The sequence below is a fragment of the Culex quinquefasciatus genome, chromosome 2, assembly GCF_015732765.1.
Source record: "Culex quinquefasciatus strain JHB chromosome 2, VPISU_Cqui_1.0_pri_paternal, whole genome shotgun sequence".
NCBI lineage: Eukaryota > Metazoa > Arthropoda > Insecta > Diptera > Culicidae > Culex > Culex quinquefasciatus.
The window spans coordinates 182,163,174-182,177,477 of record NC_051862.1 but is presented as its reverse complement, the minus strand read 5'-3'; the positions used below and the strand labels follow the sequence as shown (position 1 = coordinate 182,177,477).

Here is a 14,304-nt window from a genome sequence, read left to right as displayed (position 1 = left end):
TAATAAGTCAAAAATGATTGATGATTAATTCAATCATAAAATATAAATGCAGTTTTGTGAAATGCTAGTGGCCATGGCTGATTTCAGATGTCGAACTAAAAACACTTATTTTGGTGAAAAGGACAATTCAATGTCAGTCAACATTGTTTTAAATGATGCTGAACATGCCAAATAAAAGATTTGTAGACAACAGCACGCTTGAAATTGTGATTTTATTGAATTTTTCATCAAAAACCCTTCAGAGGGTCCACTATAGGAAAGGGGTCCACTAATGGATAACGTACACTATGATTAAAATTCAAAAATAGGTAACACAATGCCAATTCCAAATATTTTTTCTGGAATTTTTGTATCCAGAAATTTTATTTTTTTTAGCCATAGTTTTTGAATAAGGATACAAAAAATCAAAATTTGCCCTGACCTAAAGGAAAAAAAAAATTAAAACATGATTTTGAATACATAAAAATATTCGATTTTTCCATTTATGACATTTTGAACTCAATTCAATTTTATTTGAAAAAAAAAATATATTTAGTATGATAGTAAAATATTTTTATTTCAATTTTTTCATAAAAACGAGTGCAATTCTCGCGATTGACAAAAATCAAGGAATAGAGAACATTATTTCATAAACCTTTTCAACATTTCAAGAAATGCGTATGTATGTGAACATTTTAAAACTTGTGGCAAAGAAATGGTTTTCTTTTTAAAAAAAATAAAAACTTCTGTTTTTAAATGCCGAAAATCCATTATAAATAACAAAAAAGCACAAGTTGAATCTGCGAAACTTAAAAATCCCATTTATTATTTAATAAATTACATAGGCTAGCACAAATACTTCAAATAAATACTTTTTACTTTTTCAAAAAACTTCAAGGTTTCAAGGGAAGTTCAAGTGCTATAAGCTGAAATCAATTCAAAATGCGTTTAGGATTATGTTTTGCATGTTTCGGTTTAGGCCGTTGCAAATAACGTCATGATTCGAATTCCCGGACGCTTCGAAACCCGGACACTTCAACTTGTTTTATCAATTATTTGGATACAAGTTCGCATTAAGAATGTCAAAACTGTGTTATTTGATGAATTCTAACATCAACTTTCATTTAAAGTTTGTTTGAACGCTGTAAAACAATAAAATAAAATAAAAGTATAAGTTTACCAAAAATGCGAAACATTTCAACGGAAATATTTCATAGGCATCCGAAACACCGGGAAGGCAACGCAAAAATTTATGTTTTTGATTTTGTTAAATTCTAGCCATTTTTTATATAAACTATCAATTGTTTTGATGTTAACAGCATATTTGAGACCTGAAGAATGCCATCTACTAACATTTAAGTCCAAATTTGTGCGATTCATAAGCAAAATCGAGTGTCCGGAATTCGAAGCAAAAGTGTCCGGATTTCGAATCAGTTTTAACAGTGTCCGGGATTCGAAGCACAACAAGTCATTTTTATTTTCAAATTCTGATGAAAAATTGTTAGACAATACATATTTTGCATGCATTCTCTTAAAACTGACTGTTTATACTAAATCCTGGTGAAATTTCTTCATTAACAACTTATTCCATGATTTTTTGCCAGCTATAACATTTTTTAAAGTTTATGTCCCTCAACTCTGGTCGTGGTCGAGGGGGGAGGGGGCAAAAAATTAAAAAAATTATAAAATTTAAATAACAAGCCATTGTTTTAACATTTAAATGAAAAATGTTTTAAAGTGCATTTTACACCTGCCTAGTTGTTTTGCAATCATTGGTTTTCAAAATATCCAAGTATTAAAGAGATTTTTTTTCGCCGAAAAAAAACAACTTTTCGCGGTGCTGTACATTGAAATTCCACAAACATTGAAAATATTTTTGATCGATCCCAGACATGCTAAATATGATTTAAAACGCAGGAAAAGGCATTTATAATTGTTTTTAGTTGGTTAGACTTCTATTTCCTTTAAAATTTTAAAGTTCTTTTTGAAAAAAAAATTTCTCTGCCCCTTGTTTTTTCGAACCGATTTTGAAGAGGGGGCGACATAAACTTTGAAAAATATTTACAACGACCTTATTGTAAAAAAAAAACATTTTTTGAAAATTTTCGATGTACAGTACCGCAAAAAGGTTTGTTTGCTGAAATTTTTGTTTTCGTCAAATCTTACACTTTTTGCAAAACAACTTAATAAGTGTAAAATGCATTTTAAAATACGTTTTTCATTCAAATGTGGAGATTATGGCTTGTTATTTCATTTTTTTTTATTTTTTTTTTTTCAATATTTGTAAATATTTTTTAAAATAATTTTCACACAAGATCAAATGTGAAAATAATTGAAAAAAAACTCGAAAGATTAATTGAAAGGTTACAGATTCTTTTCGATTTTAAAGCAAAAAAAAACTGACAAACAAAAAATCTGGGAAAGATAATTGTTGGAGATTACAGATTCGACTTTTAGATTAGATTACAGATTCGACTTTAACTGACAGAATTAATAAAAACAAGAATAAATCTTCAAATTTAAGAAGAAAAACATAAAACATGATAACTTTTTTTGTAGAACATAACTGATCAAAAATACTTCATAAAATAATAATCAAGAAAAATTGGGTACACAGTAAAAAAATCATTCTAATGTTAGATCTGATACATCTTTTATGTCAGAAAAAAATGTGTAAGTTTTCCACTTTTCTGGTGTAATGTAACTTTTTCAATCTAAATTGAGGTAAAATTACATCCCAAAAGAGGTAATATTCAACCTTCCAAAATTACTCCTTCCAAATTTACACATTTTTTACTGTGCAGTAGATAGTTGGGGTTGATGATTTCCATTAGAGCCACAAATATTTTCGCAAGCAATTTTTTCTCCTTCCAACCTCGACCCACATTCGATTTCAAACTCCTTGGCAGATGATTCACGTTTGGTCCCTTTGGGAATGTCGCTTCCCGACATTACTTAACATTCTGTCTGTCTACCGTGCACTTGGGTGCGTCTTGCAAGGGTATTAGTGACAGCGCATTTTCCTTATTTTCCTTCCTCCCATCACACACACACAAATCCACCCGCACAAAGCGGATTTTCCCTCACACACTGATTTCATCCCAGAATAAAACGACGGAAAAAAAGAAGAACAAAAAGGACCCATTTTCCTACCCCTCAACACTGCTGCTGCTGTGACTCTCGGTGGCAGTAAAACTTTGAACGTGAGCGTGATGTGAAGTGAGTTTTTCAGTCACGCAATAATTTTCAAGAACGTAAATACAAAATTTCGGAAATTTTAGTTCGTGAATGTTCTTTCGAAACCGTGCGTGAATATTTTTAGACCGTGACGAACTTGAACTTGAACGATTTTTCGAGTTTTTCATTCGGTGGTCACCACTTGACGCAAATTTGTCTTCCCAATTGGATTTGAGAGTGTTTGAAAAAGAAAGCAAAAAAAAACCTCCCCACGTGGGTCGCGCTGTGCTAACAATCCGCTCAGCTGGGTTCAAATCCAGCTCGTCGCGAGTGCTGTGCTAAGAAATTTGAAATTTTCGTGTAATTGAAAGCGAAAAACAGGCTCAAACCACAGCACCATTTGAGGGTTGGTTGCATCAGTGAGAAAGTGAAACAACCACAGCAGAGTGTTTGTCGTTTCGGTGAAAATCGATTGCTCGGTTGCAATTTTAAGGGGAGCGGGCATCATCACTACAGAGAGAGTCACACACTGTGGCAATTGTCATACCAGCAGGAGTGTTTCAAGCCCAAACGAAAACATCAAGGTTTTTCACCTCTTTTTTTCCTAATGCCTTTAGGAGGGGGGCTTGTGCAACATTAAATTGTTGATAGAGCATAGAGTGTGCTTTATGTGTATGCTTTTTTCGCTTTGTTATTAGCCACAATTTTATGTTTTTTTCGGTTTGGTGCAATTATACGACGTTCAGCGACAAACCTCCAATTTTCCGTTCAAAAATAAACAAAACGTGAAAAGTGGCAATTTTCCATTTTTCCATTTCGCCATGCCGTCGAAGGATTTCAGCTGTTTAGTGCAAATCCTTTGCAGCTGTGTGAAAATGCAAACCATCGACGACGAAAATATCACGAATCGGGTTTGTGCGCAAGTCCGCAAACTGTCAACCAACAGAACAGGGGAGAGGGGGTGTAAGTAGGTGGTGGTGTTCTCATTTTCAAGGAAAAACTTCAAAGCTGTTCTCGATTTTCTGACACCGCGCTGCTGTCAAAAGTGAAAATAAACAACGCGCAGAGGTTTTCGAAAAATTGATTGCAGCTGGAGGATGCGCTTATTTGCGAGGCAGACTTTGGATTATTGTGATTGCACACAGAAAAAATAATGGTGGCAATACTCATCAGGAAATTATGACTGATTTTGTGTCAAAAAAAGTTTAATTTTACCTCTTAAAAATGATGAATTTTCATCAGTTTTAGATGAATATTCATCAGGTTCATATTTTTACACATTTCTAAAGTAATATAACACAAAAAAGAGGTAATATTTAACTAACCAAATTTTCAATATTCCAAAATTCAACTTTTTTTTCTGTGTAGCTATTTTTTGAATCATGGTAATATTACATCTGGGAAGGGGTACATCTTTTATGTCAGAAAAACGTGTAATTTTACCTCTGAAAATGTGTAATTCTACCACTTTTCTGGTGTAATATTACTTTCAGTCTAAATTGAGGTAAAATTACCTCATAAAAGAGGTAATATTCAACCTTTCAAAATTACAATTTTTTACTGTGTTTTTGTACTTTTTTGTTGGCTAAAAATTATTAATACAAAATATGATTTAATTTTTTTTTGCTCTTTGCCAAAGATGGGAAATTGTCGTTTGTTTGGCAGCTTTGATCCTTACTAAATTTCTAATTTGTTTTTTATTTGTTGATTTTACAGAGTAAAAATTGTATATATCCGGAAGGTATAAATATTGAGGTAATATTACTTGTTTTATGATGTAATAATACCTCAATTTAGATTGAAAATTAAAAATTAGATTAAACTTAGACTGGAACAGTAATAAATTTACACAGTTTTAGAGGTAAATCTACACGTCATATTTTGAATAAGCAACACAGAAAAAAAAATTATCAGGAAATGGTGACAGATTTGTGTCAAAAAACTGTGCAATATTACAACAAAAATTGATAAATATTGATCAGTTTCTGATAAAATTTCATCAGGTTCACATTTTACACATTTTTTAAATAAAATTAATCATAAAAAGAGGTAACATCCAACCAACCAAAATTAGACTTTTTTTCTGTGTGCACAGAAACAGACAGATTTGGTGTCAAAATAAATGTGTAATGTTTTATCAGTAACTAGTATATTTTCATTAGTTTCTGGTGTTTTTTTTTAAATCAAAAAGAGGTAATATTCAATCAACCAAATTTTCAACCTTCACTAATTCAACTTTTTGTTCTGTTTGTACAAAATAGAACAATACCTAGAAAATACTACCACCCTGACAATAATACAAATTTGACGAAAATAATTGCATTCGAAATTGCATTGTAATTTGTATTATACACAAATTTGAAATTAAAAACTTCAATGATTGAAATGCAATGGATATTTTTAGTACTTCGACGAGATAGTGTACACTGAAAAAAGGTTAATTTTCAATTGTTGAAATTTTGGTTGGTTGGATATTACATCTTTTTTGAGTAATTTTACTTAAATGTGTAAAAATAGGAGCCTAATGAAAATTCATAAGAAACTGATGGAACCAATTTCTGATGTAATGTTAATCTTTTTTAAACACAAAATCTGTCTCCATTTCCTAATAAATATTACCATCTCTTTTCTGTGTACAGAAAAAAGTTGAATTTTTGAAGGTTGAAATTTTGTTGGTAAAATATTACCGCTTTTTGAGTAATTTTACCTTCAAAATGTGTACAAATGTGAAACTGGTGAAAATTCATCAGAAACTGATGAAAATTCACCATTCCAAGATGTAATATTACCATTTTTTATATTTGCTATCTTGTCGCAACCGCCATTTCGACGTTTCGAGAAAACGTGTTTTAATGTGGATTTTAAATAAATAAAATCTGGATGTAAACAATAACAAACAAGTTTTGTTTGGCTGACCGTTCTGAGCATTGTTCCGAAGTTTGATTGAATTTGGTTGCCGGACTCTCAAGTTATAATTTTTAAAAAATGTACATTGTTCGGGTATATACGTGTGTCAAAACGTCTTCTGACTGAATTCCCTTTGGCCAGTTGTCGCACTTGCAGCAATTTTCAGGGTGTGTCATTGGTTTTTCGGGTTTTGTTGAATATCTCATAATTGAAATCGAATTTTGGGCTGCACAAAATGGCTTTCCTAACACAATTTGGCCATAAATGCACGGGCGGCAAGATAGCACAACAGCCACGATTTGCCTAAGTGATGATAAATGATTTTTATATGTACCTTTTTTAAATTCAAAAAGCATGTTTTAATTTTTCTTTCATAATGTTGTCCAATTCTTCAAACTTATCTAATTTATTTAAAGTTCTGTCTTTAAAAAATAAATAATAATTAATTTAAAATTCCACAAAACAAAACAAAAGAAACGTCACAAATGCACCCTCTTCCAAAAAGGTCCATTTGTCGAATCAAATTCACACACACACAGATAAACCGTGGTAGGATTCTGCGCAGCATCCCAACTGCTCGAAAATCCTAACCCCTTTCTCGAACGTTTTTCCTTCAGTCCTGTCAAAAACACAGACATTTCGAATCGATTTATTTTCCATCGCGACTTTAAAGTGGATTTCTTACTAAAAAATTGTGCTAAAATTTTATTATTCTCAGTCCGTGATTTTCGCTTAAATTTCGGCGTGATTTTTCCGTGAAATCTTCCACAAAGTGCCAAAGTAAGAGTCGCAAGCGCTTCTTCGGGAAAGGCAAAGTTTCAAACTACTTCCATGTTGTTTTCGGAGATTGCCAGCCAGCCATCGTGGAGTGTGGAGAAGATGAAATTGTTTCGCTGACGGAGCAGAAAATGCTCAACTGGGGGGGCTTGTTTCGGAAATGCGTGTGTGTAGATTAAATAACGAGCGGAGTGAATCAAGTTTGGTGCGAAACTTAAAACAAATAATGCAATTTGCATGTTACGAAATTCTTACGCGTCGATTGGGTGGAGGAAAAATTTCAGGAAGTTTCGAGCTGCCTGCTATGGAGAACAACTGCTCGACAGGAGTTGTCATTCCCTGGTGGGGGGTGGTGATTCGCTGGAAGGGTTTGTGGGTCCATTGATAAATGATGTACTTTCGTGCGTGGGAGAGAACTACTTTAGAAAAAAAAAAGATGGCAAAAAAGTGTGAATGGAGTCCAACAACCACAACAATGGGCCATTTCTTGACGCACTTGCTTGCATACCGTCATTGCCAATGAACTTGATGCTAATGGAGATAAAATATGTGATATTTTTTTCTTCTGTCCACGACACACAAGACAAACAACCATCACTACAAAGTGGGAAAAGGTCATAAAACTAGATCACCTTTGATGAGATAACACACTAAGCATAATGCCCAGAGATCACAATCCGAGTGAACATTAGGATTTATTGTTTCAACCACATGTGTGCAGTGCAGGTGATATGTTGGAGAAAATTCATAACTGTCAATCTTGATTATGCTGAATGCTGAATGAATGAAGACCTGTGAGAGAATGTTGACACTGTTTCACGATGCACTGAACTCAGCTGAAGCACTGACCTTGTGGATATTGTAATTTACGACTTAATGAACTGGAAATTTGCATTCGTACAATTTCTATTACTCAAAATCAGAACGTCCTATTTGAAAACTGAGTTGAAAACTGCTTCTCAAATTTATTTTTATTATCGTTATATTAACACTATTATTAAGTAAAAGTTTCCACAACTTTACGCAATCCCCACCTTTGCGAAAAATTCACATGACTCGCCCACATTTTTCGCACATCATACCCCAAGCTCAGATGCTTCAAATCATCCTAACCAACATTCGACTAATTCACCGTTATGCAAATGTGCCTGCTCGCGCCCACAGCGCAAAATCCATCAACTTTTGATGCGCGCGCGCGGAAATCTGATACGAAACAACAAGATTCATGGAGATGGCCACCTCCCCCGTATGAGGGCGGGTTGGCGGCCGCCGCTTTTCCGCCGGCTTGTTGGACTTTGTTGTGTTATGTGTAAAGTTTAGCTGGTTACAGTGTGGAGTTAGTGGCTTTTGTTGTAATTTTTGGTGTGAAAAATTGTGCTTGTAACATTTTACATTGAATGCAATTTCAGTACTTTATTCTGTCACATGCCAAGATATGTGTTTTCAGAGATTATGAAAAGTTTTGAATTTAAAATTTTTCGACATGTTTTATGTACTTTTTTTTTAATATGAAAAAAAAAACAAATAAGTTTTTTTATCATTTTCTTGCTCTTGTTTATGCATTATTCAAAAGTAAAAAACGTTACTTAATCCACCCTTAGGTGGTTGGTGCCTTCCTCTCATTCAAAGGGTAATGCTATCAAAAATAGACACGCTCGTGAGAAGGTCTTTAAATTACCTATCCAAAGATAGGTCGCATGATATATTTGGAATACGTTTTCATCTAAATATCTGAGAACTAGCATCCAAAAAGTGTATAAATAACTCTTAAGTGCTTATAACTTTTGATAGGGTTGTCAGATCTTCAATGTTTTGGACGCGTTGGAAAGGTCTTTTGATTACCTGTTCAACGAGGGGTTGCATGATAGATCCGGACAACGTTTTCATCGTGATATCTGAGATCCGGCTTCCAAAAAGTGCATAAATAACACTTAATAGCTAATAACTTTGATAGGTTGTCAGATCTTCAATGTATTGGTCGCGTTGGAAAGGTCTTTTAAATACCTTTAAAATGTATAACATGCTGGGGTTTCTTACAAAAACCACCCTTTTACAATCTTCGGACTTTAGTCAAAATCGTTTTTTTAGCATAACTTTTGAAGTACTTTACTAAACTTCATAATTTTCAATAGGGACTTATGGGACCCCAAGACGAATCGAATGAGACCAAAACGGTCCAAACCGGTTAAGCCAGTGCTGAGATAATCGAGTGCATATTTTTGGTGCACAGACCCACATCCCTACACACACACACACACACAGACATTTGCTCAGAATTCGATTCTGAGTCGATAGGTATACATGAAGGTGGGTCTAGGAGGTCTAATTGAGAAGTTCAGTTTTCGAGTGATTTTATAGCCTTTCCTCAGTAAGGTGAGGAAGGCAAAACGAATATCATGAACAAATTGTAACTTGATTATTCACCAATAAACCAGAATTTAATTGACTAAACATTGACTTGTTTTTTGCATACTTGATAAGATATCAGCATTTGTTTTTTTTATCAGAGTCTTCTAAAAGAATGCCCAATTTTTCCCATATATTTTGTCTATCAGAAGCCATTTGTTCTTTTTTATTTTTTTTATGTTTTAATAGACAAAAAGTGCCAACTTTTAAGCTAAAGGGTAATATTGGCCAAGCTATATTTTTTTGAAAAATAGTGTTTTTAGGAAAATATTGAAAACGCACTCAAAAAACATCATTTTAGATGTAAAATTTAATTTTATTTTGAGAAGTACTGTTGTGAATTTTTGATAATTTTATTTAAAGTCGCCCCCCCTTCCCCCCGCTTCAAAGTGGCCCAAAAAATCAGGGGGCTAAAAAAATATTTTTTTCAAAAAACTTCAAAATTTTAATGGAAATTTAAGTACAATGAGTAGAAATCAATTTAAAATGCCTTTCCCTGCTTTTAAAATCACCTTTAGCATCTTTGAGTTGATTTAAAAATCTTTAGAATTTTTGAAAATTTTCGATGCTTAAATTTTTTTTAAAATGAAAAAAATAAATTTTGAAGCTGATGTTGATTACATTTTCGAAAACATTACGATACGATCCAAAACTATATAGGGGAACAGCATCTAATTCCAGCGTGCCTCTAATGTTGGCAGGTCAGAACATTGACATTCAATTAAAGCTAATTAAAAGCGTTTTCAACTGAAATCGAGTGCTAAAAAGCTCAATAAGAAGTGAGCAAGCAAGTTTCTATCAAAAGTTTTGCAAAATTAGTTGTTTAAATAGTAAAAATCAGCAAATTGGATGGATGGAGCGAGTGCTTAACCTGCCAAACACGAGAATTTCCCCTAAAACCAATTTCAAATGATCTTGAATTTATTTTTCATTTAAAAAAGGTCATGCTTTTTTTCTATTTTTCTGTTCTTTTTTATCTACTTTGTACCATCTTTCTAACATTTTTTCTTCTAAAAGCATTTGAAAATAGAACTTACAACTTTTAGTATATGGCAATAATTTTTTTTATAGATAACTAAAGTTTTAAATAGGTTTTTTATGCTTTCATTGTCTGATTATACAGCAATTCCCCACGAAAACAGCATGGAAAAAAACAAAAGTGCGCGGATCGGGCTAAATTTTTTTTGGGGTTCCCTGGCTGAAATAATTAGACCCTTATTTTTTGTTTGGCCATTAGGGTGACCTATGCCGTGTTAGGGTGGTCTGAAAAATGGCCATTTTCGTCGATTTTCGCCAAAATCACTTTTTTCGAAAAATCATAACTCTTCGCCATTTCAACCGATTTTAACTGTCTTATACGCAAATGGAAAGTAATAAGTTGGCCTTTCAAAGAAAAATAGTAAAAACCATGACAAATTTAGCCTAACATATGAAAAGGGCGTATGAAACTTTAAAATTCCGTTTTGACGGTGTCTGGACCAAAGAGCCTATGTCTGGAAATATTTTTATCGGATTCCCCGGACATTTTTACGTAACATATTAAAAAATGGGTGGAGTTCATTAACAGAATTCCGAGGTATGATTTTTTGAAAATAAAATCCGTGTTTTTCGACGCGCCGCGTACAAAAACCGGAAAATGACGAAATCGGCAAAAAATCTACTTTTTCACTAAAACTGTGATAACTTTAAAATTTCAGCGATGACCAGTTTTTAGTATGTTACGTAAAAATGTCCGGGGAATTCGATAAAAATATTTCCAGACATAGGCTCTTTTGTCCAGACACCGTCAAAACGGCATTTTAAAGTTTCATACGCACTTTTCATATGTTAGGCTAGATTTTTCAAACTTTTTACTATTTTTCTTTGAAAGGCCAACTTATCACCTTTCATTTGAGTATAAGACAGTTGAAATCGGTTAAAATGGCGAGGAGTCATGATTTTTCGAAAAAAAAGTGGTGTTGCGAAAATCGACGAAAATGGTCATTTTTCAGACCACCCTAACACGGCATAGGTCACCCTAATGGCCAAACAAAAAAATACGGGTCTAATTATTTCGGCCAGAGAACCCCCAAAAAAATTTGAACCCGATCCGAGCACTTTTATTTTTTCCATGCTGTTTTCGTGGGGAATTGCTGTATATTTGTTTTTGATCAAATAAAAATAAAAAAACAATTTTTGATTGCAATGGCATTTCAAAACTCAAACCTTCCAAGCTTTTTGAACCTCGACTCAATCCTCCACCCGCATAACATTCCGCTCTGATGTGCCAATTTCCACAACCTTTAAAAGCTCCGTTGTATGCACCCGATTCGAAGGGTCGCTGCAGCACAGGTAGTCAATAAACGAAACCCCCCCTGCCGCTCCAAACAACAAAAACAGCAAAACTAAAGTTCTCCACGCGCGCAGACAATCCGCGCAGTTTCTAGGTTGAACGAAAGGAAAATCTAAGGTTACGGCGCGAACAACACTTTGTTTGATCTATGATCAATGTGGTCTTCGCTACCTTCAGGTAGGGTGTCCAAAGTTGTGGGATTAAATTGAAGATTTTCGTTTTGAAATTTCTGAAATTTCCAGAGCAGGGTTTTTTTTAAACGGAAATTCCCGAAGCAAAAATCCTGAACTCTCACCTCTACCTACACTCGAACAGGGTTGGCAATCTCCGTTAACAACCTTCAATTACCGTTTACTTTTCCAACGTTTGCAACAGTGACCAACAAAAATTAGACATAGATTGGTGCGTAACTTTTTGGTTTGCTCTCGCCCTCGGAAAAAAGAAGGGTTCGTCGAACTGAAGGAAGATCCGCAAATCGAAAAAAACAGACAGGTGCTCCGGAATGACCACCAGTGCAGCCGCCGCCGGGGCGGTCCACCAGCTTTAAGTGATAATCGATTCGACGTGCCAGGAAATGCCGTAACGCGCAGCAACAGTGACTTGAAGTTTTAATCTACAAAGACTGAAGACGCGGTTTGCCAAGTATGTTGACACGTGCCGTGAACGCGTTCCGCAAGCGGCGTCCAAAAGGCGGCGCCGACCAGGAGGGGCTGGCCAGCGAAACCGAAACGGAAACCGAGGACTGTGCCAGCTGCCGGTCTGAACCCATTGGCCGGCTCAACAGTGATACCTCGACGGTGAGCGACGGTGAACTGGCCCAGCTGACGGCGAGCAGCAGTAGTGGTGCGGACCAGCGGGGACGTTCGAAACGGTTTGCCGGGTTCACCGGGTCCACCAGCAGTGCGGCGTCCCTGCTCCGACTGCGGTCACGGTCCCGCTCGAAGGACGTCGGGTTGGCACAAAGTACGATAAGTAACGGTGGTCGTGGTGAAAAAGGATCGAAAAATCCCGACAAGTGTTGTGTGAATTGTGGTGGTTCTGGGACTGGTTCTGGATCTGGCAAGGGTAAAGGCAAAACACGCCAGAAATTGCGACGCGCGGTTCAAACTGAGACACCGGACGATGTTATGGATGGTGGTTCCGGTCATGGGACACCGACGCCACCGGTGATTTCTTCTTCCGATGGTGGTGGTAGTGGACGGAAAACAGGTGTGGATTGGTTTGATGGTTTTGGGGGTTTGGTTTTTCTCATGTTTCTTAAGTGTGATGAACGTCTTAATTTCAGATTACAATATTTTGCCAAAATCTCCGTGTCCCCTGTTCTAATTGTTATGGTTTGTTGGTTTTCGTGTTGTTTGATTTTATAGTATTTATCGCTTCCTGCGTTGAAGTCTGAGGTTAATCCCACGAAGTCCTATTTTATAAAAATGAATACACACATATTTAAAAAAAATCTCAATTTAACATTTTAAAATTATATTTTTTACAAAACCATGATTGTAAACATCTGAATTTTGTTATAGAATGTAACACCTTTTTTGGCTTGATTTGTTTTGCCTCGATATTGGTTTTGACCTTAACTTGAGTCAAACAAATGTGGATAAATTTTATATGTACCAAATTGAAGCTCACACAATCAGATCTGCTGAAATTATTATAACACAGGGTACCAAAGTATGGCCCGCGGACCAAACGTGGCCCGCGAGGTTTCTTTTTGTGACCCCCCAATCTGGACCGTAAAGTGAGTTATTGTTTTTCTAAATGAAAATTATTTTTTAACTTTTTTTCCCTGATACAAAAATAAAGATTTATCCATATGTTTATCCCAATTTTATGACAAAAATATTTTGTTCATAAATCTTTATAATTGAAACAATCCCACACATTTCAATGTAAGTGTAACTAATAAATGTTGTGATTTTTTTTAACAAACATTTTTGGGAATGTTTATGAAACGTTCACATTTGTCTAAGGTAAAAAAATGCAATAAAAGCAAACATTAAGTTTATAAAAATTATAACTTTAAAGCCATAATGACCCTTTTAATGAACCACCTCGGGATTCGAATTCATGACAGTTGGATAACGAATCTGTTGAAATTTGAGGAATAAGGCTGTTGCAAATATTTTACAAGGCTTTTGTCACTCCAACCCTCCCTCCACCCATCAAAATCGGTTCAAAAAATAAGGGCAAACAATATTTAAGAAAAAACTTTAAAATTTCAATGAAATACAGTACAATCAGCTTAAATCAATTTAAAAAGCATTCCTCTGTGTTAAGAATTATTTTGAGCGTGTTTGGGTTTATTCAAAATTACACAGCAAAAAAAATCCGTGTAAAATCGCGTGTAAAAGCATGCACATCACCTTTGTGAGAAAAAGCATGTAATACTGCATGAGAAAACGTGTACACAAAAAGCATGTACCCAAGAAAAAAAAAAGATTTCGCACACACCCCAAAAATAATACCAATCTGGTGAGAATCATCTCCGAATTACCAAGTCCGCACCCCAACCCTTTCGGCTATCTCGCCGTTGTGAAATTGTCTTGGTCAACACCGATGTAGCTGTATGTTTCCCATACGCCGTATTACAGTCAATGCAGTATACGACGTACGAGAAACCTATTGCTACTTTGTCGTTGAACCAAGTTTAAATAAGACGGTGAGATAGCCGAGAGGGTTGGGGCGTGGACTTCGTAATCTGGATATGTCTCTCACCGGATTGA

At 35.0% G+C, this 14,304-nt stretch overlaps 1 protein-coding gene across 8 annotated transcripts in view; it reads left to right on the top strand.

Annotated features, from left to right (window-relative positions):
- Nucleotides 1-14,304, top strand: part of LOC6033230 (trafficking kinesin-binding protein milt) — a 129,774-nt gene that overhangs the window by 99,205 nt on the left and 16,265 nt on the right. The window contains exons 1-2 of one of the 8 annotated variants that reach the window (XM_038254588.1): nucleotides 6,706-6,843; nucleotides 11,954-12,541. The exons of 4 other annotated variants lie outside the window; for them this stretch is intronic. In XM_038254588.1, the coding sequence (XP_038110516.1) occupies nucleotides 12,223-12,541 (319 nt within the window). In that variant the 5' untranslated portion in view covers nucleotides 6,706-6,843; nucleotides 11,954-12,222. 3 more of the 8 variants (XM_038254587.1, XM_038254591.1, XM_038254589.1) reach the window with 3 other exon arrangements.